The following is a 24,466-nucleotide window of genomic DNA, read 5'->3' as shown; positions in this document are numbered from 1 at the left end:
TACTGTATATCCATGCTTTTCTCTCTTATAAGTTTTGAAACGAAATGCATGTTTTTCTCTCGGTCTTTCAACAAGGGTGCCTGGTTACAAAATGCAAGTCGAATGTTTACACGACGGCATTGAAGGATATCATACGCGATCTCATGCCCTGGGGGTCGATAGATTATTGATTTGATCCCGATTGGCCATCCGGCGGTCACTCGCAAAATGTGAGCCCCCTTCGCAAATTTAAGGCGTCCTGTGTGGCGCTGCGTGCTCCTCTTCATTCAATGCTTTTCCTCCATCTCCATGTATCATGTATGTACGCACCTGAAACTGAATCCTTGCAAGACACAGGAGGAGCGCATTCCTCTCAATGCATGTTATGTTAGCAGGAATAGAAGCCATGAACAATGTGGATCGATATGCAGCCTTACCAAACGCATGCAAGTGAAGGGCAGGCGCGTGCGAGAATTCAAGATTGTGAAGGAGGAGGACGAAACGAAAAAACAAACCAAATGGTGACATTTTGCATGCAACATGCATGGCTTACACCTCACAGTCACAGCCTCGGTGCCTCACAGGCTTTGCGTGTTGAGGCTAGCCGGCCGGCAGTAACTGTAGCAGCGCCCTCCACTCCAAGGGAAGGGAAGGAAGGCTTTTCATCATGCGTTGCGTGGTGGCCTGGTGGGCAGAATGATGAGCCTTGAATCGTCCATCAATATAATCCGCGCTACACCATTGGCTTCATGTGCTTCCCATGCCATGCCATGCCATGCGTGCAGCAGGCATGCATGGCGACCGGTACGGTCTCAGAAACGCGCGCTTGCCGTGGCGCCCATGCATGCAAAATCAGTTCCGATAGAGAAGAAAAGTCAGCTCCCAAGTTGTCGATTGTGCTTGTTTGGGCTGCAACCAAAAGGCTACCACTAGCTTCAGGTTCCTAGGATCCGAAACTACAGGTCAAATGGTAGCAAATTGGTGATGTAATGTTAATTCCCTGTCCTCCGTTGTGATTATTATTGGAAGCAAGAACCTCCAGAGGTAGAGGGCTGTTTGTGTTCTGTTTCACAGAGACTGTGTTGTACATGCGCCATCGGCCGGAACAGCAGCTCCGGAAAGCGTGTGCACAGGGGGCGCCACTGGCACGGGTCGGCCCTGCACCCGAATCAGCGCGGATCTGACAGGGCGATGCGCTACCGGATTCGCATTTACGTGGCCTCTGCCACGGCTAGCTCGTACCACTCGGCTGCTACCGCTACCAAAATTGGTTTCATGAGCAAAATCCAAAGCGAGCGTGTGCCACCTCCGAGCGCCACGCCACGTAATTCTTCGATCATTAGAGACCTCAAATCGGTACGAGAACGGTCAGACGAGACGACCCGTGATCTTGGACATCCCCGGTGACCCGCATGACAACGGCATCAGATCAGATTCTACTAAATCTGCAGCAGAAACTAACAGACTGCTTCCCGTGAAATCTGATGAACGAGAGCCTCGCGGAAACTGCCGCAACAATTTCACGGGCAACGCGCATCTTGCCCTCGCGTACCACCAATCTCTCCAGAAGCTAGCTAATGGACTTGCAGCCCAGCGAGCACACCCGCGCCTGTTACAGCCTGTACCATCCGAAGCTGATCCCAAGCTTCTCCGATCCATCCATGCGCCTACGACCATCTCCGTCACCCCGTACGCGTACGCGCATACCAACGACCATCCTCCGTGCGCAGCCCCGTACAGCGCACAGAAGCAGAGGCCGAGCAAGAAAACACGCAGAAAAATACAAGCCGATCCGTCCAGACTCCATAGACGCACGCAGCACCAAGGTCACCAGATGCATGCAACGAGAGCGGCAGGCAGACACCGGATCCAGCCGGTCATTTACTCCAGAAATCACCAAATCTTTGGGTACCACGACGCCGCTTAATAACTTGCCCCGCATCGTATTCGGCGCCCCCACTGCCAAACCAATGGGATCGACAGCTTCCATCCCCCACGAAGCACCCAGCACAGTAGTACACACGGCACCTCATCAAAGCACACAAACCCTCCTCCAGGACAAGTACCTCATCAAAGGTGGCCTTGCATTCAGCGTATCAATCCTGGGGAACCTGCAAATAACTCTGCATTCATGCCACCGTAACAGTACTACCGCCACTACACACCGGCACATGACAGCATCACAGGGAAACAGTACCGCACGACATTACCACCCACCCCTGCATTTTTGTTCCACATAATTCATGTGTCGATTTCTCTTAATGGCGCATGATTAAACGTAACCAGATCCATGCTGAAAAGCTCCGGCACAGACACAAAGGTCAGAAGCAGAAACAAGGGGAGCGCAGAGGCTATAACACCGCAGCACCAAATGGTTTGGAAATCCATAGTCTGGAGACTCGGAAAAACAGAGGGGGCATCAGGCTATTCGACTAGCACGGCAGTTAGATGAGCCTACATGGGGGACAGGGGAGGGAGCACTTAAGGCCCGCCGAGGTGGGCGCCAAGCTCGCCAAGGTCGCCGTCATCGTCCTGGAGGCCGATGGCGTCCAGCTTCTGCCGCAGGACCGTGATCGCGTTCATGATCAGCTCATAGGCTGTGATGGCACCAGTTGTTTCCACGGTGAAGATGAAGCTGTCCTCCTTTGCGTTGATCTCCACTAAGCCTGGCTTTCCCATGGCCTCCGCCTTCTTGATCACCTCGTCGTCGTAGGTGTATGCCTCGGCGTCACACACCGTCACCTGATAATTTACAGAAAAGAATGCAGGCACTCAATGTCAGAAGGGATAAAAAAAACATAGAGAAAAGAGACATAAGCAGCTATGTCAAATGTTACGCCAACCAGCCCAGCATTAGTGACGGACCCAAGTATCTTTTCCTCTAAAGCTGGATAATGAAGGCAAAGCATCCAATCTGAACAATGAACAAAGAGAGTACAGGCCAAATTTCTACTTGCAAACATGGAACCCTACCGAACCCACGCATGTGGCAAAATACAGGAGTACAGCAGCGGAGCAGCATATGTAAAATTGACATGCACGAAACACCAGTACAAAAACGCACAGGCCAACCACCAATTGGAAAGAAGACCAATGAATCATACCAAGCTTAGGCTTGCAATGGTTGTCCTAGCAATCCATTACTCTACAGCAAGTATTCTATTCAATCTGCTGTCTCGATAACTTACCTGAAATATTTATCATGAAATGGTTCTTTAGATTTCAGGTGAAGTTTTCATGTTGCATCTAAACACCCTAATGCTGCATTACATTGATATACCTGTTGAAAGGGATATTTATGGCGAACCTAAGTGCTCTGCATTACCTAGTATTTCACAGGCTAAGTTTGCTGGCTTCACAGGGAAGAGTCTAGATTTGCAAGAGATTAATTAAAGCATAAAAGTGCTCCGCAGTTCAATTACGTGTTAGAGCTAACTGGAATCAGGAATTCAGGAATGCCATCAATCTTGTTGTACAAAACTTATTGAGAGTTTAGTCCAAAACTAAAAGAGAAGACCTAATGCATACCAAGATAAGAAAAACAAGTTCTATGGTTTTTTTGGACGTAAATACAGCGAGGGAGGCCCCCGCTGTGTAGGATTTTATTGAAACCAAAAGAATTAAAAAGGAAACTGTACAAACTGCCAAAGCAGTGAGAGCAGAGAGAGAGGAGAGGACTATACACAACTAAAAAAACCAAAAGATCAAAGCCAGAGGAAAGAGCTGATAATCTACAGGAGGTCTCTCCAACTAAGGAAAGCCGCTCTTCTATCTTCATTGAGTCTATGAGCTTGTAGTAGACTTTCATCAATGAAATGCTGTTTCCAATCTTGCAAGCTAGGCTGATTTCTTCTTTCGAAGATGAGATTGTTCCTTTGCTTCCAAATTTGTCATGCCCCAATTATCAACATTTCCATATAGGAGTTTGGGAAGTTCATTTTGGCTGAAATCAACACAAGTTCTATGGTTGGGCAGTGGCTATTCAATCTTTCTTTTTCAAAAAAAAAGTTAAAGGCTTCACATCTATGTAGGTGCTTCAGGAAGACTCCTCACAACTCAAAAACCTTGTGGAAGTCCTTGAAAACTAAATTAGAAACAGGCACATTCTAAGAAGAAAAGAAAGTAAAGCAAAGAGGTCGACTTGTCAAAACAAATATCCATTAGGAACAATAAGGTGGCCCAGTGGTTTCACTGGTCACCTCAGGAGTCAATACATGCTATTTGTATACATATGTACTGTATTCAAACATTCCTACACATGATATATGTTTTCTGGAAATTGCATATCTTGTTTAAAAAATAGCGCGCAGAGCAATCCAACTTTTTAGTCGATACTTCCACTTTCTAGTGTGGGGACTGTTGCTTTATGTTTCAACCTTTTCTTCTTTAATGAAATGATGCTCTCCTTGCATTCAAGAGAGAAAAAAGTTGTACTTTCAAATGTAAGCTAGGAGTATCAGACACAATAATCGCCATGCGTTTATCTACATTGAAACTAGTATGAGCAACTCACTAATTTGTAGGGTTCTTTTGGGATGTACTTGTCGTTTCTAGGGCTCGCCTTATAATGTGGCTCAAAGCATTTGTAAGGCAAACAAATGCAAGGCTTGTGTCATCTGCAGGCTACCAAAGACTTATATGGTTCAGTTGACTTGGTCCCAAAGAACGAGCTTGATAAAAAAATATCATGGGATGGAAGCTTTAGTTAGGAGTCCTCCAAGAATTTAGGGGTATCCTGCCAATCTTTAGCATGGTTCATATCTTTGGAACCAGAATTTACTAAATCCTAGAAAAGTAGTTTAAGGTTGAGGTGGAAAAATTCTAACTTGTTGCAACAAATCGGCAGCAGAGTGAAGCAATCATTTAAACATGCTAGGCTACATATCATTCTAGTGATAAAGAGCCAAAGGTGGCAAGAGCTTACTTAATCATAATATGTAACAATACAATAGTATAAGAGCTATTTTTTGGTCAGCGACTACAAAAATTAACAACTAGGAATTCACCTCTATTCATAGGCTTCATGAAGACCCCTACCCTCACAAGTCACAGGTATTGCGACAACTCCTGGAAAACTAGTGGACATTGCTCGACTTCTATTTTAAATCTAGTGGCCATCCGCACATTACTCAATACCACCCAATAGATAACTTATGGCAAGACTATTTAACAACCAATAACACGATGAAATAAGCCATGACAGATAATTGTCAATTTTTTCCTAAAAATACAGGACACTAATATCAAACAAAAAAATTGGATCAAGATATTGATAAGCATATATAAACTGCCACAAATATTTCTCATACCAACATCAACTGAAAGAACCACAAGTCTTTAAGTCACTCCTTCCATTTGATTGTCAATTTGTCATGTTAACTCAAAGCACCAATACACAGATTGACACTTTAATTTATATTGGACCCTGTATTAGCATCTCAACGCAAGAATGAAGAAACATTTGAATTAACAAGCAAATGGAAGAATAGACTTGCAAAGCCGTTTAAGTTGAGATTGGTACTAGACACTAGCTTTACAACTAGTATATCTACACTACACTTATACAAGGTAACTTTAGGATACTAAGAATATCAAACCACTTTTCATTAGTTGCTACTATTTTATGTTCCAAAAAAAGTTAGCCAAGAGAGATATGGATATCATGACTTATGTCAGCATCTCAATAGCTATCAATTAACTGTAGCATGAGATGACTATTTAATCTTACTAGTATTTGTAGAGTTGTACAATGGTTGTATAGGAATGTCAAAGAAGTTGTATGAGCTTAAATAGGCTCATGGAGGCAACCCACATATCCGGGCTGACAATTGAGCTAGTATTTCTTATTCTAGGTCCTAGCTCATGTCTTGTCTGTGGGCTCTGGATTAAGCTATTGATGCATTTTGCTTTCAGTCTTCTAGAACAATACCAAATGGTCAGTTTTTAAAAAAGCATAGACCAAATTTGCAGTATTAGCTTAAAGGCTGTTTAAAAGGTTTATAAAATATACTCTATCCGTCCCAAGATACATAGCAAAATCTATGAACCTAGAAATGCTAAAACAACCTACAATTTGGGACAGAGGGAGTAACTATTTATGTGTGCTACACAAATGTTTAAGAGAAGCAGGACTGAGAACTGAGTTCCAAATATATCATATGTATTGTTTCATAATTTACTTGCCCAAAATGGAAAAAAGGGCATGTTTAGTTCACAACAGCTTTGCCTTATTCTTGCCAAAGGTTGGTCTTGCAACACTTTCATGGCAAGAAAAGTAACCAACCAACCATATAGGCCACAAAAAAGCTTACGATGAGTGCATTATAAGAGACTGGAAGGTGCATTAGGTGGTTGATGATCATGTTAAATACAACCAAGCAGATTAGTATGAAAAAACGAAAGCACATAGTGCTAGTATAAAACATAACACACGTAAACATGCAACAGTGTCAAGTTTATAGAAGATAAATAATGAATAGCTGCTCCAAAAAGCTTTCATTTCAAATAACAGAACAGACCACCTAATTGCATCCATTTTCTAGGCAAACTAAACCAAAGGAATTTGACTGGATTTAATCCTGACTTAGATATATCTAAGCAGACAATAATCATTCATTGCTAGAGAGTATAGACCACAAGTTTTGTCTTAAAATAAACTGCCTACAAGAATAAAGTGACAGATTTTGACCAAATAGTATAACAGAAACTGCACCGGTGCAAGTAAACACTTACCACCATATAAGGAACCAGTGGTCAAATAGGTAGTTACAGTGTGAAACTGTAAAATACTACGTACTGATAATGTTGAATTCTAAGGATCATGTCAATGATAGAGCAAGGAACGAATAATTCAGTAGTACAGGAGAAAACAAGCTGACCTTTCCATTAGCACTAAGGTCAAATACTTTTGTAGGACTGCTTTCGACCCAGCTTCTTTTCTCATCAAAAGTCAATGTATCCATAAGTTCTTCATTGATAAGTATGTCAGGCTCATACATGAAAGTCACGGTAGCAGCTGGTGACCATTTGGCATGGTCCTTGCCAATTCCTTTCCTAGCAATGGCACGAAGCCTCAATTCTTGGCCCCGACGCAGCTTTACAATAAGTATTCCCCTGAGATCAGCAACATCCAATAAGCTTAGTACTCAATAGTAAAATAGCATGCTAACAATAAGTGGACTTGGAACTGGAAATAATCATTCCAAGCAAAGAAAAAAAATCTTGTTCATCTATTTTCCTCCAGATTCGAAAGTAAAACAAATTCCTGGAAAAAGTTTGCACAGTACAAAAAGCACCGACTTTATATACCCTAAGAATATATCTAGACAGACATGGCATGCATCACTATTCACTAACAAGCTCTTTGCAGTTTTCAGTGGACAAACTTCTGCAAGGTTTTGGCAGTGGACACAAGGTTGAGTACAGCTATAAAACAAAGGATAGATACATCTGTAGAACCATGCTTCGTTATCCCTATAGTGCTTCAAATCACCATAATTATAATAGAGATCATTGCTATACAGTTATGATGCAGCTGTCATGTTAAACAGAGTGGTACAAAACATTTGTTTAGCCCCAGCTATTTCAACATAACTTGATCTAACAATTAACATTTCTAAGTAGAAGATTGGTTAAGCATGGTTGGTATACTACTTCCTAACAGTCATGTATTGTCCAATGCAACCCCAAGTGTGCTGAGCTAACGGTATAAACTTCTTTCAAACAAAAGGATGAGCCCAAGAAGCTAAAATGACACTTTAGAAGTTTCAACTTTTAAACAGCTTAAACTTTAGGCGGCAACCAATGAATATTTTATGACTACTAAAGTTTAGAATACTAATCCAAAGTTTAGATCCATCACATATGGACTATATCAGTGCAGAGGGTGTTGCTGATACGACACGAGGCAGCGCATGACACGAATTCAGCACTATCGATTATCAAACACCAAAAAAAGTCAGATGTTAACAGGGATTTAAATATGGCTTCCAATCAACTCATCATAATAAGGGCTTGTTTGGATAGAAGAGTATTGGAGTGGAACGAAGGGAATTAAGTCTAAAATGAACTAACTTCCCCTCCAATCCCTCCCATTCCACTTCAATCCACTATTATCCAAACAAGCCTTAAAGGGGAAAATACATAAATCAGGCAACAATTGCTTGGAACAGAAATAGAAATGTCTACGCCACTCTAGAACAAACAAATTTATATACCCACTGCTAGTAAAAGAGTTCATTTGTCAGCCAAAGTAAGGAGATGTGTTGTTCAAACCTAACCCCAGCAGATAACCCAATTACAGATGGGTATCTCTAATTTTAAATGATTCGAGCCGCAAATAACATTTACATTCCGACGGGTCTACCATCCTAAAGTAAGCACGAGCAACAGTGAAATGAAGTGAATAACACATAATAAGATCAAAAATGGGTTATTAGCAACTAATTAGATGAAGGAGCACTTGCCTCTCGGCGTTGGGGTCGTAGTCGTTGCCGCTGAGCGCCAGCTGGTAGGCGCGTGCCTGGTCGACGGGGCAGACCTTGGGGTCAGCGGACCTCAGGTCGTTGGAGGTGACCTCGAGCGTCTGGTCGGAGTCGGTGGCGCGCGCGGAGAGGTTGAACTCGACGGAGCAGTACTCGCAGGAGCCGTCACCGTCGCAGGCGTCGCAGTCCCTGGAGAAGCGCATTTGCATGGCGGCGGCGGAGGTGAGGGGGATGAGCCCCAGGCGGTGCGCGATGAACTCGTCGTTGAGGACGGAGGAGTTGACCTCGATCTCGACGAGGTCGATGGCGACGGTGGGGACCTCAGCGATCATGACGCGGCGGAGGGCGTTGGCTATGCTGGCGTCGGTGTCACGGAGCTCGAACTTGGCGTAGTCGTCCTTGAGTTCGCGGATCCGGACGCGGGGGAAGCGCTGGTACGACGAGCCGGCCGCAGGACGGTCCATCTCGCTCGCTCCCTCGGGCGCGCGCCGAACTCCCGCTCCGCCGCCGGAGAAGAGTGTCTGCAGTTGGTTGCTGGTGGGAGCGCAACGCCGCGAGGGTTTTGGGGTGGGGTGGGTGGGGGATTTGGGGGAAGAGAAACGGCGAGAACGCCGAGAGGACTAGAGGAGGGGATTTCTTTTTTTCCCCTCCCCCTTTGCGGTTTGGCCCTTCCGCGGATTTTTATTTTGTGTTTTTTTCAAAGGAAGAAGTCTACCCTACCCCTAACATATAAAACCAGTTTTTGAAGTCCCTGAAGTTTGTAAACCCGTCTAAAAACCCCCCCTCATGGTGGTTTTGCCAACATGACAGTGACATAGCAATTGAGTCAGCAACTAAATTAAAAAGTAAAAGGAAAGAAAGTAAAAGGAAAATAGGCCCATATGTAATTTGACCACCTTCTTACCACTTCTCTACTAACCGCTAAGTCCCTTGCGGCACCCTCTCCCGCCGACGAGGTCTAACACCCTCGATGTAAACCACGAGTAAAACACCATTTAGATTTGTTGCCATGAACAATGGCTGGAGCATCTATGGCTCCCATCCAATAATGTAACTTCCGGTGCTTGCCACCATTGAAGAACAGCTCAGGCAAGTTCCAAATTGATTCGGTATGTAGAGGCAGTCAAGACTAATGGTCAAAATTTCAAGCACCCGTTCCACAAAATCAATTAAATTCTCACTCTTATTGACTACTTACAAATCTAGGTTCCAAAAACCTTGCTCAATTCAAGCTAATTTGGGCTAGAATCAATCAAATTCTCATTTTTATTGACTACTAGGTTCCAAAAGCTTTGCTCAATTCAAGCTAATTTGGGCCAGAATCTAGCAGCTGGTGTCGGTGTCAAGAATCACGGGTCGAGACTACCGGTTTAGTAAATTTGTTTTCTCTGCGCGTTAGGCTCGGATGGTTGTACGGGAAGACATGAGGATTAGACTGGTTCGGGCAGGAATAGCCCTACGTCCAGTGTGGGTGGCTTCTCGTGTTACTCGTACCAAATTTGCAGTAGGGGCTACAAACGGGCGAGAGAGGGAAGCTGGTTCCCAGGTCTCTGTGGGTGTTTGCCGATGCTCAAAGTGTCTAGAGCGCTGGGGTTCTACGAGAGCTGTTGTGTGCGCTTCGTTGTTCTGTTGTCCGGGCCTCCCCCTTTTCCTCGGGCCCCCTGGTCCCCTTTTATAGCGTAAGGAGGACACTGGGGTTACCAAATGAGCCGGGAGTAAGAAAGGTAAAAAGGTAAAGCAAGAAAACGGGAGGAGCTACTGGAGACGCCGTCTTCACCGTTGGGTCCCATCGATGATTCGGTGGCTAGGCACTGTAGCCGAGCACGCGAGTCGCATATGGCGGCTGACCACTGTAGCCGCGCAAGTTGGTGGTGACGACCGGCCACTGTAGCCGTGTAAGTGGCAGGAGGCGGCCGACCACTGTAGCCATATGTTCTGACAGGGCGGTGCGGTTGATGTGCACCTCTTGCCAGGTTGCGCAGGAAACCAGGCGGTTTGCCCTCCTTCGTTTAGATGGTATAGGCGATGAGTGCCCTATGACAGGTGTCGCAGTGGGATAAGGCGGTGCTGTCGTAGTCCTGTGCTGTCGTGGCAGCAATGTGCAGCCCATCATCCCGACAGGTCACGTCGAAGAATGCGGGCACCTCTCCATGTGTCAGAACCTTATCCTGGAGCGTGCACGTCCCATCGGTTATGTTTTGGCGAGATCGGGGGGACCCACAAGACCTGTGCCTCTGTTTGATGGCCTGCACATGCCTTCGGGCGAGGCGGAAACTTGCTTCGAGGGGTCGGGTGCGTCCGACCCCTTGCGCCCAGGGTCGGGCGAGGCGGAATCTTGCTTCGAGGGGTCGGGCGCGTTCAACCCCTTGCGCTTGGGGTCGAGCGAGGTGGAAACTTGCTTCGAGAGGTCGGGCGTGTCCGGCCCCTTGCGCCCGGGGTCGGGCGAGGCGGAGCGGGGTACTTACGGGGTGTGTTTTGGTCGGTGGAGATTACGGGTGCCGGGGGTGGGCCTGGCCCTTATGATTGTCGATTAGGGAGCGTAAGGAGGTCATTAATATTTCTCTCCGACAGCTGGTGTTTCTTATCTTGCATAGCATGTACAGATCGGCAAACGATGGCTGAGCCTACCAATTAATTCGATCCTGATTGACTAATGCTATTTGTTTCAGATTGGGTGGTGACCAACTGACTGAATGCAGGGAGCTGTAGAAACTGGTGGCAGCCAAGACGGAGCTCCACCGCGACGACCAGAATGCGCTCTACGAGGACAAGGAGCGTGACTCCAAGCCTTTCCTAGACATGGCCGGCAACAAGGACCATTTCAAGCTCTTCGTCGTCGAGGACCCTGAGGCCCGCGCACGCCGACTCATTGAGGAGCACCTATACCTGTTGTCCACCTCCGCGCCACAGGACCACTGCCGCCGGATTGAGCTCAAGGCCCCAAATGTCCTGCGCGGTCACCAGGACCACGGCGGTGACGCTTCGCTATCAAGCTCGAGCAGGCACTCAAAGAGTTTGATGCAGCAGCTGCCGCTGCCGCTGTCAGAGGCATCAATGAACGAAGGCGGCCCGACCTTACTGAAGCCCGCGCTGATGGCAACCATGAGCAGCGTATGTTGTGCTTGTCACCAATTGCCACAACCCACATGCCGACGATCAGCTGGTCACCAGCGTGGGCACGCCCCGGCCCACCTCCCCGCTACGCACGGTTGACCACCACCGTGGCAGCCAGCCAAGAGACTTTGGGTCCACCATCGCTAGCTCCAGACCTACCCATCGACAAGCGGGCCCCACGTGTCTGCTAGTCCACCTCAGCATTCCCGTCCAACTTAGCATACTAGTGTGGCCAAAACCACCATATAAAACTAGGAAAGGGGTGGAGTGAATGGTTTTACAAAGATGAGGGGGTTAAATACTTGGTTTTATAGGTTTGGGTGAAGTGATCTACCTTTAATAGGTGAGGGGTTATGTATACTTATTCCTTTTTCCAAATGTAAAATGACTTTTTGCGGACTTTGCTTGTTCTGAAGGTTTATTTAAAAAATATAAGCCTTGGTTCTTGTTGCACATATGTTCCGATCAGGAATTGCTTTTCTTATTTGTTTTCTCGACAGAATATCTTAGTAAAAAAGATTGTGATCTGCATAAATTATCGGTGTAGATTGAAGAGTATTGGAAAAGATTACGAGAGATTGAATCAATATTGTATGAGAAAATAAGCCGTCCTCCTTGTAAAAGGCTAAATAGCTAAGGATAAACCCATGTCACAATATGTTAACCAATCAATACGTTTGTATTGCTCCACATTAGCAAAGTGGAAACACGAACTCATTCTACCTATGGGCATGAGAGAGGTTGAGTATGATGTTTCCCTGCAGAGCCAAGCTTGCATTAGAGAACCAGGCCCCATCTGGCTAGGCCCTGCGCATGCAACACCAGCTAGTTTGGTTGCATGGTTCGCTCCAGCCAGGCCACAGGGAGACGGTGATTGTTGCGCAGATTATACACGAAGTGAGCCCGCCCATGTTCATTTTCACCGCCTGCACTCTCGCCATTGCACTGAGCGAGACTAGCTCTAGGGAAACGAGGATATTTGCCACACCTCGTGGACTAAGCCCACTACCTAGCTCAGGCAATCAATCAACCTAAGGATGCATGTCGGGAGCTTGATTGGGGGTTGATGCGGCCAACCAATCAGGCTCTATATATTTTTGTTGCAAAAATTGTGGATGGTCTAGGATCTTTGCATCTGAGCTCTACTTGGACATCCGTCTAAAGATCTTTGCCCTCACGGCTTGTCTTAGGATTCACGTGTGGCCTGTAGGTCTTTTTGTCCATATCCGTTTTTAGCCCTACGAGCACATGTGCAAAGCTTTGTTTCATGATTGGCAGTTACGCCATATGATCAATTGCAAAGCTATTTGTGTAAACATAAGTTATCTATAGAATAAACATTGCAAGTTTAATATAAAATGAGCTTATATTAATGATTATAACAAAGATAAGGAACAACTGTTAAAATAGAAAATTTAAAATAAGAGGACTCTCATTTTAGCTTATCACGAGAGCCCTCTCGGTCGCGAAAAAAGTGTCGTGCTGGAAGCATATATTTTTCGAAAAATGGAAAGAAGAGAACAATCCAAGAAAAGAGCGGCGCCTGCGGTGCTTCGGAGTTCAAGGTTTGGGGTTGGACTTACCTGTGAAACCGGTCTAAAAGGAGCTCTAGGGAGGCTGCTTCCTCGGCGGGCGATGGGGCGAGGAGGCGACGCCACCGCTGGCTCGGCGACGGAGGACAACAGTGGGCGGTATTAGCGTGGGGGCATCATGGTGACATCCCACAACGGTCAAAGGGTGGATCCAGCTCTTGGATATAGGAGCTTCTCTTCTCCTCCTTCTTCCTTCCTCCTCTCTTTTCTCTTCTTCTTGATCCTCCTTTTTCTTCTTCTTCCTCTTCAGCCAAAAAGAAATTAGGAGGGCTTGGGGGATCCATGGGGCCCATGGGGTTAGGGGACTCCAGCCCCCATGCTGGATCTATCTCTGCCCGCGGGGCAGTTTGGCATGGCCAGGAACGCTTGCTGGAGATGACAATGATGACTATGCAGATTTGGACAGAAGAAAAAGAAGAAGAAGAAGGGGAAAGGGAGGGGCATCGGACACCAACAAGGTGGAGGGCAATGGCAGGGTAAGGCAGCAACGGGTCAAGCGGATGACGACGGGTAGAGGCAATGCTTGCTAGGGGAAAGAGGAGGAGAGGGGGAAGGGAAGGGGCAGGATAGGAGGAGGCAGTCTGCGTTGAGGTCGGAGGCAACACCGTTAGGTGGAGGGTGGCATAGGGGTGAGGCGGAGGCAAGTTGCGTGTATGGCGGCACATGCGGGCGAAGACATTGCGTGCATTTCTGTCTTTCTTTTTCCGTGCGAGACGAGCGAGTAAGGCACAACGTCATCGGGGTCTCCACTAATGACTATCAGGAGACCCTCTCCCCCTTAGTTACCTCCTTATTAAAAACCAAGTTATTTAGAAACAATTACACAATAACTAAATGTTTCATAACATTGCAAAAGGATATAATAACCTAAATCAATGTTGTATGGGGAAAGAGCGTTCTCTATAGTTTTTTTTGGATGGTAGACTCTTATTTATCCACAATGTAATAAACATTACATACGTCCAAGGAGACACACATATCTTCCTCACATTACAAACACTTTAGCAAGAACATGGATCTCATTATTAGAGTCTCTACCCTCGATGCTTAAATAAAACTTCCTAGAATAAAATACTTCTAGCTTTGATTTCCTTTTAAGATGGAGGAATATGCAATTCTGAAACTATTGCACATTTGAGCAGACCATGTCGAGAGCACCCTCATGCTTTGCTTTATGGTGTTTTTTTTTTGAGAGGAAGAGCGCCCTGAGGCGAAATGCCGCCCATGTACTGACGTCGACCGTGTAGATGGGCCGGGCTGGCAAATGGCAGCTAAGAAAGGCCCAAATTGCTATAACGAGTAGTCCTAAACCCTCCCCTGTCTAAAACCCTAATTTCAGTGAGACACCAACACCCTGCGGCGGCGCGTCGACCGGCGAGGCGACGAGCCGAGCAGGTGCGTCAGGGAGCTCCCTGCGGACCACACCACGAGGCAATGGAGCCTAGCCGCGAAGTAAAGGATGAAGCGGAGGAGCGGCTAAGGTCCGACGAGGAGGAGGAAGAGGAGGAAGGAGAGGAGGGGTGGGATGACTGGTGCTCCGACGGCGACGATGCCGGCGGCGGGCTGCTGTGCTTGTTCTGCAGCTCGCGGTTCGACGCCGATAGCTCCCTCTTCGCGCACTGCTCCGCGGAGCACCGCTTCGATTTCCACAGGATTGTGAAGGAGCTGCGTCTGGATTTCTACGGGTGTATCAGGCTCATCAACTTCGTCCGCTCCAAGGTGCGTCAATAACATCCTTCTGCTCAGAGTTATTATTTGGGACAACCTCTGCCTGCAGAAGTATTATTAGCTCAATTTTTTCGTTAATTGCTGTATGACGGTATGAGTAGCTGATTCAAGTTGCAATTTTGTTAATTTCTGTGCGGTTTGCTGCATTTTCCATCGATTATGAATGCCATTGTTTGATTTGTAGGTTGCAGAGAATAAATGCTGGAGTTGTGGCCAAGCATTCTCTTCCAACACTGAACTCTGCAGCCATTTGCACGCACTGGAGAATTACCTAATTGAGGGAAAGGTTCCATGGGAGGACGATGTGTACTTGAAACCTTTCATGGAGGATGATTCCCTTTTGCACAGTCTGTTCATGGATGACGATGAGGAGGATGAGGAATGTGGAACATCCATGGAAAGAGGACAGTGTTCTGCAGGTGACAGGGTTTTAGCTGAACCACTGGGGAACAAGCTGAGCACCTTATCGGAAGGAAATAGTTCTGAGATCAGTGCTCAATTTGAGAAAGGGTGTACTATTGGGAGTACACAAGCGGAGGACAGGGAGTCTCTTGCTCATGAGACTAATGATAGCCAACTAAAGATTGCACGTGCTAGTGTTAATGCCAAGGCAATCAAAACTGTGGATGATAACTACTTTGGATCTTACAGTTCATTTGGTATTCACAGAGAGATGCTCGGTGATAAAGTAGGTGTTCTCCCTCTGGATATTTGGTCAATGTGTTCCTGTCAAGTATTCATTTCCAATATGTATTTGTGTAGTCTGAAAAACTGAATGCTCTGAATGACCTTTTTCAGGTGAGAACAGATGCTTACAGAGATGCTCTTTTAGGCAATCCTAGCCTTTTACGTGGAGCAGCTGTACTGGATGTTGGTTGTGGCACAGGAATTCTAAGGTATCTAAGCATTTACCTTATGATGATTACATACATGAAGCTCCATGCTGCAACCCTTGTATCCAATAAAAACAAATAGGCTACATTTTAATTCTGGGAAATATAACCGCTACGATGACAGTTCGTAAGCAATGCCTTGTTGAACACTTGGACCAAGGCACTCAACTGACAGGTTATGGATATTTTTGTCCTGGTTGTGCATTAAGGTTCTAAGTAGGTAGAGTATTGACAAACCTGGTTCGCTTCATGTGTGTGTTATCATGGTTATGTGATATTAGTACTCGCTCTGGTTTTTTATTGCATGTCACATTAGGTTTGTCCTAAGTCAAACTTGTCCAACTTTGACCAAATTTATATTATAAATATAACATCTATACTATCAAATATATGCACTATCAAAATATATTCCATAGTGAATTCAATGAAACAAATTTGATATTGTAGATGTTGTTCTATTTTTCTATAAAATTGGTCAAAGTTGGACAAGTTTGACTTAGGACAAACCTAATGTGAAATGTAAAAAAACGGAGGGAGTACTAAACCTAGATCACCTTTCTTGTCATGACCCATGTGAGTGGGAGCACCGCATGTTGTGTAGTGATCATATTTCTGAAGTACAAGGCTGCTCATAAAACTGACTGCTCTTGATGCATGATGAATTTTCAATATTGCATGGGTGGCTGCTGATGTGTCACAATAGTCTTTTTGCAGCGAAGGCTGGTGCATCTAGAGTTGTTGCTGTTGATGGGAGTGCAAAGATGGCTTCTGTGGCTACCCAGGTATGTCTCTTTTACTCTTCAATATTGTATCTAACTACACACCTCTTTGCACCATGATCATCCCATAGGTATCGCATGATGCAGGTTGCAAAGAATAATGGTCTGTTGTATGATGAAAATTTGAAAGCAGAACAAAAACGAGGTGCTCAAGTGATAAGCGTTGTACATACCAAGGCTGAAGAGCTAAACCAGAAAATACAAGTTCCACAACATGGCTTTGACGTGTTAGTCAGTGAATGGATGGGATACTGCCTGTTGTTTGAATCCATGCTGAGTTCAGTCATATATGCACGTGATCATTTCCTGAAACCTGGTGGTGCTATTCTCCCAGATACTGCAACGATTGTAAGTCCTTAGCTTGCTTGCTTGTATTATTTGCCATTTGTCCCTAATTTCTTCTGTTTGATAACTTGTGCCATCTGATTCATCCTCTAGGTCGGTGCTGGTTTCGGGAAAGGTGGAACTAGCTTGCCATTTTGGGAAAATGTTTATGGCTTTGATATGTCATGCATTGGCAAAGAAGTAACTTCAACTTCAGCTCGATTTCCTGTAGTTGATGTAATTGCTTCTCAGGATATTGTGACAGAGACTGCTGTTCTCCATGTAAGTTCCTTTTAACTAAACATGTCTACTTAGCTTCACTTCTTGACCATCCTTGTTTTGTTGGAGTTGTTAAATGGATATCAATCTGGGTATTAACTACCTTACTGTGATGGTTTGTTTTGTTTATGTAGAGAATTTCAAACAACTACACTAAGGTTGTATTATTGCAAAACTGCACTTTTTAAAAACTACCTTGTAGCTTCACAAACTACAGTTTTATTAACAGCCTTTTTCGCTAAATGACACTCTTGGGAGTCAACTTCAGAAAACTAAACTTCTCTTATCATGCCATATCACAAAACCTGCACATTTATTGTCATTTTATATTGCAAAACTACATTGTTGAGACCTGAAAAGCGTAGTTATGAAATGAAATGAGTACAGATGTGTAGTTTTTTTTCTTTCTTTTTTGACATGAAATGAAAATGTGCTCAAATGCCACTTCAAATTCAGGGGGGTCGGTAGTCTGACATCTTGCTCTTGTTGCTTCCATGCAGTCCTTTGATCTGGCAACTATGAAGGAAAGTGAGATGGACTTTACTGCAAGCTTTGAGCTGAGGCTCAGTGAGAGTGCTACTGTTGTACCTGGAGTAACCTGGTGTTATGGCATTGTCTTGTGGTTCGACACGGGGTTTACTGATAGATTCTGCAAGGAGAAGCCTGTTGTCCTCTCCACCTCTCCCTTCTCTACACCAACTCACTGGTCACAGACAATCTTCACCTTTGAAGAGCCCATCGCAATGGTGAAGGAGGAATCAACCCTTGGTTCATCTGCATCCGTTGGCACAGATGAGTGCCCAGCCACAATGCTCAGATCACGGATAAGCATTGTGAGGGCATCTGAGCACCGTAGCATAGACATATCGGTTGAAACCACAGCATTCAGCTCAGATGGCTGGAAGCGCAGCTGGCCTATTCAGATATTCAATCTGTGACCAATCATAAGCCTCTTTGGGATTAAGATTGCCGCTTCCCTACCATCTTCTGCCATCAGCAGCAATTGTTATAGACGTTTGACTGGTTGGCCAAGTTTTGCATGCAGAAGGGAGTACTTTGCGCAACTGGAGCTTGTTAGATCGATGATCATGAGAGGTCAGATTGGTAGGCCTTCTGGAAGTGGTTAGGGTAAAAAAAATTGGATTCACACTGGTCTGCCCCCAAATTCATTTGAATGATGTTGATGGGGTTGAAAGCAAACATGATGTATTTGTAATAGTGACTGAACATGTTGTGCAATGTGCATCATGAACAACATATGAGTTCAGATATCAGTTCATTTAAACACTGTAAGATGTTCACATGATTTTATCACTTGGCGGTCTGTTTTCGTACTTGGAGGGCTGGCTTTTTCGGTCCAGATTGGTTGTCAGTTGTGGAAGGTTCTTATTATTTTTCCATGAAAATGGATTATTCCACTTTCATATAATCGTATTCCTCTTTTTCAGGAAAGTTCTAGTTGCAGATGTGAAGCTAAAATCATCGGTGACACATATGGCCCACACGTCATATTCACAAGAAGGAAATATTTAGCATGGTTGGTTTGGTAGCAATGTAAACATCAATGCATTACTAAGTTTTGGTCATGGCCTGACTTTGGCCATGACCAAAATTTGGCTTGGCTCACGCCTCAACGGTGTCATGAACCACCAAATTACCAAAACCAAAGTTGTGTCGCTAATGGAAAGCTATCTGGTCGGGACTTCTTGCGTTTTTGCGCGCATCAATCAATGGGACCTTTTGGACATTTTCCCCTTTTAACAATGTGATAATGGAATCTCTTGCAAACTAAAGTTTCATTTGCATGCATTGACTTTTGTTGAAATTTTGTTTTCTTGTGTTCACCGAAAGCAAAGTTCCCGCTGCAAAAGCTTGTTGATCGATTGTATCTGTATGCGCTGAATTTGGTCTCCAAATTTTATAGAAACTTTACTGAGGATCACGATGACAAATTAAGGAGCTGGTGGCCCATGCTTTGGAGAAAAAGTGTGGTGTATGAAACCAATTGATTCTTGCATTGTACTTTTTAATGAAATAAGCTAAAGTTTGTGGATTTTAATATATGATGCATTTTCAATGGGCGACTAAATAAAAGTTGGAGTACGACACGATCGTAAGCAATGATGTGGAAACATTGGACTTCCACGGCCGCATCAATCAACTCCCTGGAAATGTGCCTATTAATTCAGCTGCTGGGAGTTGAGTGTTGACACACGTGGCAACTGTCACTGGGCAGTCCAAGTCCAAGCCTCCAAGGCATATCCACTCCATGGAGCTCTCGCCGCTGCTCCTCCTCGCCCTGCTGCTGCTCCCGGCGGCGGCCGTCGCCTCCGGTGGCGAGCCGGCGGCGGCACACCCGGGCTACGCGCACGGCGTCGAGGATGCATGTGGCGTGGCAGAGGATGAGGCAGAGGCGGCGGTGTTGCCGGCGCCGGAGCGGCGCGAGGAGTTCGACGGCGGCCGGATCGTGGACATCAGCCACTACTACCGCGAGGACATGCCGGCGTGGGAGTCGGCGGAGGGCACCGGCGGGTTCCTGCGGCTGGCGCGGTCCATGCGCAACGGCTCCGACATCGCCAACTTCTCGGAGCTCCGGCTCACGGCGCACTCTGGCACCCACGTCGACGCGCCGGGGCACGTCTTCGAGCACTACTACGACGCCGGCTTCGACGTCGACACGCTCGACCTCGCCGTCCTCAACGGTACCTAGCACTAACTCACTCGTAATAAATTTTGTAGCTTTTCAGTATAATTTAGAAAGGTCTCTCTTGGTTCGTCCAAAATTTGTAAAATTGATCTGAATTAATTCGTGAGACGAACAGTAATGCGATTGAGCTTGTGTTTTCCTTTTTGTCCTTTTGAATTGAAATGGTGTGCAGGACCAGCGCTGTTGGTTGACGTTCCCAGAGACAAGAACATAACAGGTAACTCGATACAAAGAACATACTGAACCAGCATTTACGTTCCCTCGTACTATATATTGTTGTAAATACTCCACTAGTACATAATTTAATTTGGTGGTAAACTGGAATCAGCCAAATCACTATTTTAGTACATACATAAAAAGACTATACCAACTAGTAGTATGTTAAGTACCATGATCTAACAACCCTTCAAGCAAGTCCATCCTTGATTATATATTTGCAAACCATATAATTATTTACAAAGTGATTTTCCACTATCGTAGATTAATTACTATATATAGCTCGAGACTTTGCCACTCATAGCCCTACTAGTTTTTAATAAGAGTAAATTGCACCCATCATACAAGAACTAGTTAGGTGGATGCAAAATGGTCCAACAACTAGTAAAATGCTCAATTACAATAACTTTACATATGGGTGCAGATTGGTCCAACAACTTGTGAAATGATAAAATTATTACAATAGCTTTGTAAATTGGTGCACCTATAGTCCAAAACAATAGAACGACAATATATTAAGCAATGAAGGACATGTGAATTTTCTTTCAAACAATAATTCTTAATTTTTTTGTTAACAAAGAGTAATTGATCATGATTAGTTTGTTTCTTCTCAACTATGTATATAACTTATTTGTTCATTAGTTAAAATGAATCAAATTTTAGATTTTCTCTATGGGCATTACCGAAAGACTAAAGTCCATAAAAGAAACTCTGCAACCTTAGGTTTTCTCCGCACTTCTGCTCATGTATTCAACATTTGTATAGAATCATGTTTGTTTTTGTTATTTTAGCTCATTTTTCTTTTCTAAACAAGTACATGAGGCTTTAAAAATATTTATACTAAGCTTCTAAAAGGTATTTTTAGTATGTATTAACATGTTGTTTTTTTTACCTCAACAATGTATATAATCCAATATGTGAAAACAGTGAAGGTAAACTTATAAATATTGTATATGAAATTAAATATTTTTGTCAAAATTAAATTACTATATAAAAATAATTAATATGAAAATATAAACATTAATTTCCTAAACACTAAAGGATAAGGTGACTAAATATATTGACATTTTCATGTGAATATCAATGATAAAAATAATGCTTAATAGTTTATTCTAACTTGAATGTACTCTAATCTGATCGGGCATTAGCAAATATGCTGCTCATTATAACATTCGAATTGCGGATACACCGATTGATCAAGTTATTGTACTAACTTGAGCATTTTGCAAGTTGTTGGACCAATCTGCACTCATCTTAGATTAAGCATTTTACAAGTTGTTGGACTAATTTGCACCCACCTAACAAGTTGTTGTACGGTGGGTACAATTTACTCTTATAATAAATAGTAAAAAATATTGGAAGTGTGATCGCATTCTTGTGATAAATGGATCATGGATCGTCGTTTATACCCTACTTTCCCTCGTTGAAAAATACCTAGCTAGTTTTGATAGCCACCAACACCATCTACAACCAAACATTATCTAATGTTCCGTGGAGCTAGAGCCATTCACCTGTTCTCGAGCGATATGAACTTCTAAAAAATGTGGACTTCTGGGATGGTTAACAAATCTCGCAAGTTCTTGTCAAATTCAAAAATTAAACAAGGCAGATATATATAAATAGATGTGTGACATTTGTGTACGTTAATACGATACAACTCACAAAATGGTACCTTTTCCCTTCATTGTAGCTGGTGTCATGGCATCCCTTCACATTCCTAAAGGTGTTCGACGAGTACTCTTCCGAACCCTAAATACGGACAGGTATCTTTTTTTTACCTCCATACTACACAGACCAAAGAACATACATAAGCCTATGCAAATGTACCAGTATCCATATTGTCATATACCATGCATAATATCGGCTTTCAATTTGCAAGGCTTGTTAAATCGTGTAGGTAAATTGCAATATTAAATATAACAACATTTCAACCTAAATTAGCTCCATTTGGAGGAAAGATGCCCCCACTGAATGAACAGTGCCTGAATGTATAGCTTATTAATCTTGGAATAGCTTCTTCATAAATTGGTTTTGTTCCCTTATTTTTCACTAGTTGAGATAATCTGTGTTCACGGGTTATAAAAGAACTGTATTTTTTTAATACAGAAAGCTTATGTGGAAGAAAGAGTTTGATACAAGTTACGTTGGCTTCATGAAGGATGGTGCACAATGGTTGGTTGATAATACCGGCATCAAACTAGTTGGTAAGTTAGTTCCATTTTTTTTGGAGGGCCACTCGTGGTCATGCAACAATATTTCTATTGTTTTTTTAAAATAGGTCTTCTCCATCAATCTTAGTTGATACCTTCGTTTCAAAAAAAATATTAGTTGATACCATGAAATTGGCAATTGCCTCTGCAAATGAAGGATGTTTTTCTTAGATAAACCATGAAGGGAAGACAAGTGAAAAATTATGTCCGTGAAATGCCCATTATGTGAACCATTTCTTAACTGCAATAGTTTAGATGGGCACAAAAGATGCACTTTTTTGCGTGGGAAACAGGTCAATAGATTAACAACTACTTCAATTTTAAACAAATAGTTCAAAGATGTTTATACATAAAAGATTGACACTGTAAAGAGAATTTTCTAAGTCCAATCTTATAATGTGACGTACACATTTTAATCCTGTGAGTTGTTAACAATAAAAAAGAATCATGATCTCAACTAGCTAATGTAAGTTACAAAATTGTGATACAATTGTTACTTATTTATTTAAGAATAAATTAATTTAGTGGTAGGTTATCACCAGGCTTATTTGTGTTTACTATATGATCCTTTTCTTTGTTGGTACAGATTCTCTAGTTCACCTAAAACTAAAATTACATGGATGGTTGGAGATTTTGATTTAGTGAGAGGAAACACATTTGAATGAATATGATATATCTAACAAATTAAAGGGATTTGGGGTACATAAATAATAGAAAAAACTAGGACCTTTTGATATCCAAATGTGTACTAGATTATTTTAAGTATCTAATTTCAGTGCGTATTTCATGTTCTACTCTTATCCTTTATCTTCTTCTAGCGTAACATCCTTTAGTTCATGCAGGAGTAGACTACTTGTCTGTGGGGGCCTTTGATGAATGCATTCCAGCTCATTTAGTATTTCTTGAAAAAAGGGTACCATTTTAATCCTATACACTATATTTGTAGCAATCCCATTTATTCCTAGCCTTATGTGCTCAATTATATATTTTTTGAGATTTGCAACTTACAAATTATAATAATATGTTGATTTTTAGGAGGTCATCCTTGTGGAAGCCTTAAATCTGGAGCATGTTACCCCTGGAATATACACCTTGCATTGCTTGCCACTAAGATTGCGGGGTGCTGAAGGTTCTCCTGCAAGATGCATCCTCATCAAGTGACACATGCTTATAATCATCTCAGAAGGCTCTGTACAATCTTATGGCACGTATGACAATGAAATAAGAACATGTAAATGCATATGACGAAATTAGAAACCATGACTCCCATCATCCATTCACCCTTCCAACCCTCTTCCAACCCCTCTTTCTTGGTATCATTCTCATCACAACTCTATTCAAGCGTGGTTGGATTATGAGTTTCTGACTCAGCTACTAATTCAAGCACGGGTTGGATTCTGACTCGCTACGATAGGATTGACCCGAGAAGAAAAGAAGGGGACGGGGAGTGTTAGCGATGGGCAACAGAGAATGAAGAGACCAGTCGAACGTTAGCATGGGCCACTGTTTTTTTGACCGATATGGTAAACAAGCATAGGACAGGTGGAGTAGGCATGGAGAAAGCAAGAGTTAAGAAGTAGAATTGAGAAAGCCTGCACAAGCCGACTCGAGGGGCAAAACAACTCACGAACTAGCGAGCATCTCTATTCCGGACCAATACAAATGATACATCTTTCTCATGGGTTGAATTCCATATAAAACCTCCCATGCATAGAACCAGCTCCTATAGAATAAACAAGCAGCTTGATTTTTTTATCCCATGACCCTGCATATAGATTCGGCCTCGTATATATGGGAGCTAACTGAACAAGTAACATCACATTAACTGTGGGTCCCATCCAAGGACAAAAGTCGACTCCGTACATTGGAGATGCTCTAGGATAGTTGGTTATGCATGTTTTGCACCATAGGCAATAGTTCAAGAAATTATTCTTGTAAAGTTACTTCCAGCTTCATGGACTTCTGTATTCTTTAGGCCCACTTTGAGATTTGCTACTAGGACTTCTATGTTGTCCTCGTATTGTTTCAGTTTCTTGTTTCATGACTTAATATACAAACAAAATAAATCATATTTGTATGCAACTTTATTGCAACGTAATGCAAGTTATGCCCTTTGGACCACAAAGAATGATGTCACGGTGAATTTCTTTCACCATGTTGAC

The 24,466-nt window shown here is 43.6% G+C and overlaps 3 protein-coding genes across 4 annotated transcripts; 2 read left to right on the top strand and 1 right to left on the bottom strand.

Annotated features, from left to right (window-relative positions):
- Positions 1 to 2,203: 2,203 nt before the first annotated feature.
- Positions 2,204 to 9,068, bottom strand: LOC101760622 (DNA-directed RNA polymerases II, IV and V subunit 3). The gene is made up of 3 exons (XM_004956233.4): positions 8,445 to 9,068; positions 6,858 to 7,092; positions 2,204 to 2,721 (listed from the first exon to the last, which is right to left on the bottom strand). The coding sequence occupies exons 1-3, from the start codon at positions 8,924 to 8,926 to the stop codon at positions 2,461 to 2,463; spliced, it is 978 nt and encodes a 325-aa protein (XP_004956290.1). The 5' UTR covers positions 8,927 to 9,068; the 3' UTR covers positions 2,204 to 2,460.
- A 5,422-nt stretch (positions 9,069 to 14,490) lies between these two features.
- LOC101760213 (probable protein arginine N-methyltransferase 3) lies at positions 14,491 to 18,505 on the top strand. Its single transcript, XM_004956232.3, has 7 exons — positions 14,491 to 14,887; positions 15,081 to 15,584; positions 15,695 to 15,792; positions 16,493 to 16,571; positions 16,656 to 16,916; positions 17,007 to 17,174; positions 17,672 to 18,505. The coding sequence occupies exons 1-7, from the start codon at positions 14,603 to 14,605 to the stop codon at positions 18,107 to 18,109; spliced, it is 1,833 nt and encodes a 610-aa protein (XP_004956289.1). The 5' UTR covers positions 14,491 to 14,602; the 3' UTR covers positions 18,110 to 18,505.
- Positions 18,506 to 19,384: 879 nt separating this feature from the next.
- On the top strand, positions 19,385 to 23,662 carry LOC101759121 (kynurenine formamidase). 2 transcript variants are annotated; one of them, XM_004956229.3, is made up of 6 exons: positions 19,385 to 19,873; positions 20,051 to 20,095; positions 21,785 to 21,857; positions 22,201 to 22,298; positions 23,147 to 23,217; positions 23,340 to 23,662. In XM_004956229.3, the coding sequence occupies exons 1-6, from the start codon at positions 19,441 to 19,443 to the stop codon at positions 23,463 to 23,465; spliced, it is 846 nt and encodes a 281-aa protein (XP_004956286.1). In that variant the 5' UTR covers positions 19,385 to 19,440; the 3' UTR covers positions 23,466 to 23,662. The 2 variants fall into 2 exon arrangements, with proteins under 2 accessions (XP_004956286.1, XP_012699635.1); XM_012844181.2 differs by having other exon boundaries at positions 23,138 to 23,217.
- The last annotated feature ends 804 nt before the right edge of the window (positions 23,663 to 24,466 follow it).

Source organism: Setaria italica, chromosome II (genome assembly GCF_000263155.2).
Source record: "Setaria italica strain Yugu1 chromosome II, Setaria_italica_v2.0, whole genome shotgun sequence".
Lineage (NCBI taxonomy): Eukaryota > Viridiplantae > Streptophyta > Magnoliopsida > Poales > Poaceae > Setaria > Setaria italica.
The sequence above is the reverse complement of the archived record's forward strand: the minus strand, read 5'-3'. Positions and strand labels throughout refer to the sequence as shown.

Bases quoted from the DNA above. Each gene is read 5' to 3' on its own strand.
- LOC101759121 (XM_012844181.2), top strand. From the start codon at position 19,441: ATGGAGCTCTCGCCGCTGCTCCTCCTCGCCCTGCTGCTGCTCCCGGCG. The intron at 19,874-20,050 runs GTACCTAGCACT...AATGGTGTGCAG, and splicing joins CGACCTCGCCGTCCTCAACG to GACCAGCGCTGTTGGTTGAC. The intron at 23,218-23,339 runs GTACCATTTTAA...GTTGATTTTTAG, and splicing joins TAGTATTTCTTGAAAAAAGG to GAGGTCATCCTTGTGGAAGC.
- LOC101760622 (XM_004956233.4), bottom strand. From the start codon at position 8,926: ATGGACCGTCCTGCGGCCGGCTCGTCGTACCAGCGCTTCCCCCGCGTC. The intron at 7,093-8,444 runs GCAAGTGCTCCT...TGCTGATCTCAG, and splicing joins TACGACCCCAACGCCGAGAG to GGGAATACTTATTGTAAAGC. The intron at 2,722-6,857 runs GTCAGCTTGTTT...GTAAATTATCAG, and splicing joins ACCTTAGTGCTAATGGAAAG to GTGACGGTGTGTGACGCCGA.
- LOC101760213 (XM_004956232.3), top strand. From the start codon at position 14,603: ATGGAGCCTAGCCGCGAAGTAAAGGATGAAGCGGAGGAGCGGCTAAGG. The intron at 14,888-15,080 runs GTGCGTCAATAA...TTTGATTTGTAG, and splicing joins TCAACTTCGTCCGCTCCAAG to GTTGCAGAGAATAAATGCTG. The intron at 16,917-17,006 runs GTAAGTCCTTAG...TTCATCCTCTAG, and splicing joins TCCCAGATACTGCAACGATT to GTCGGTGCTGGTTTCGGGAA.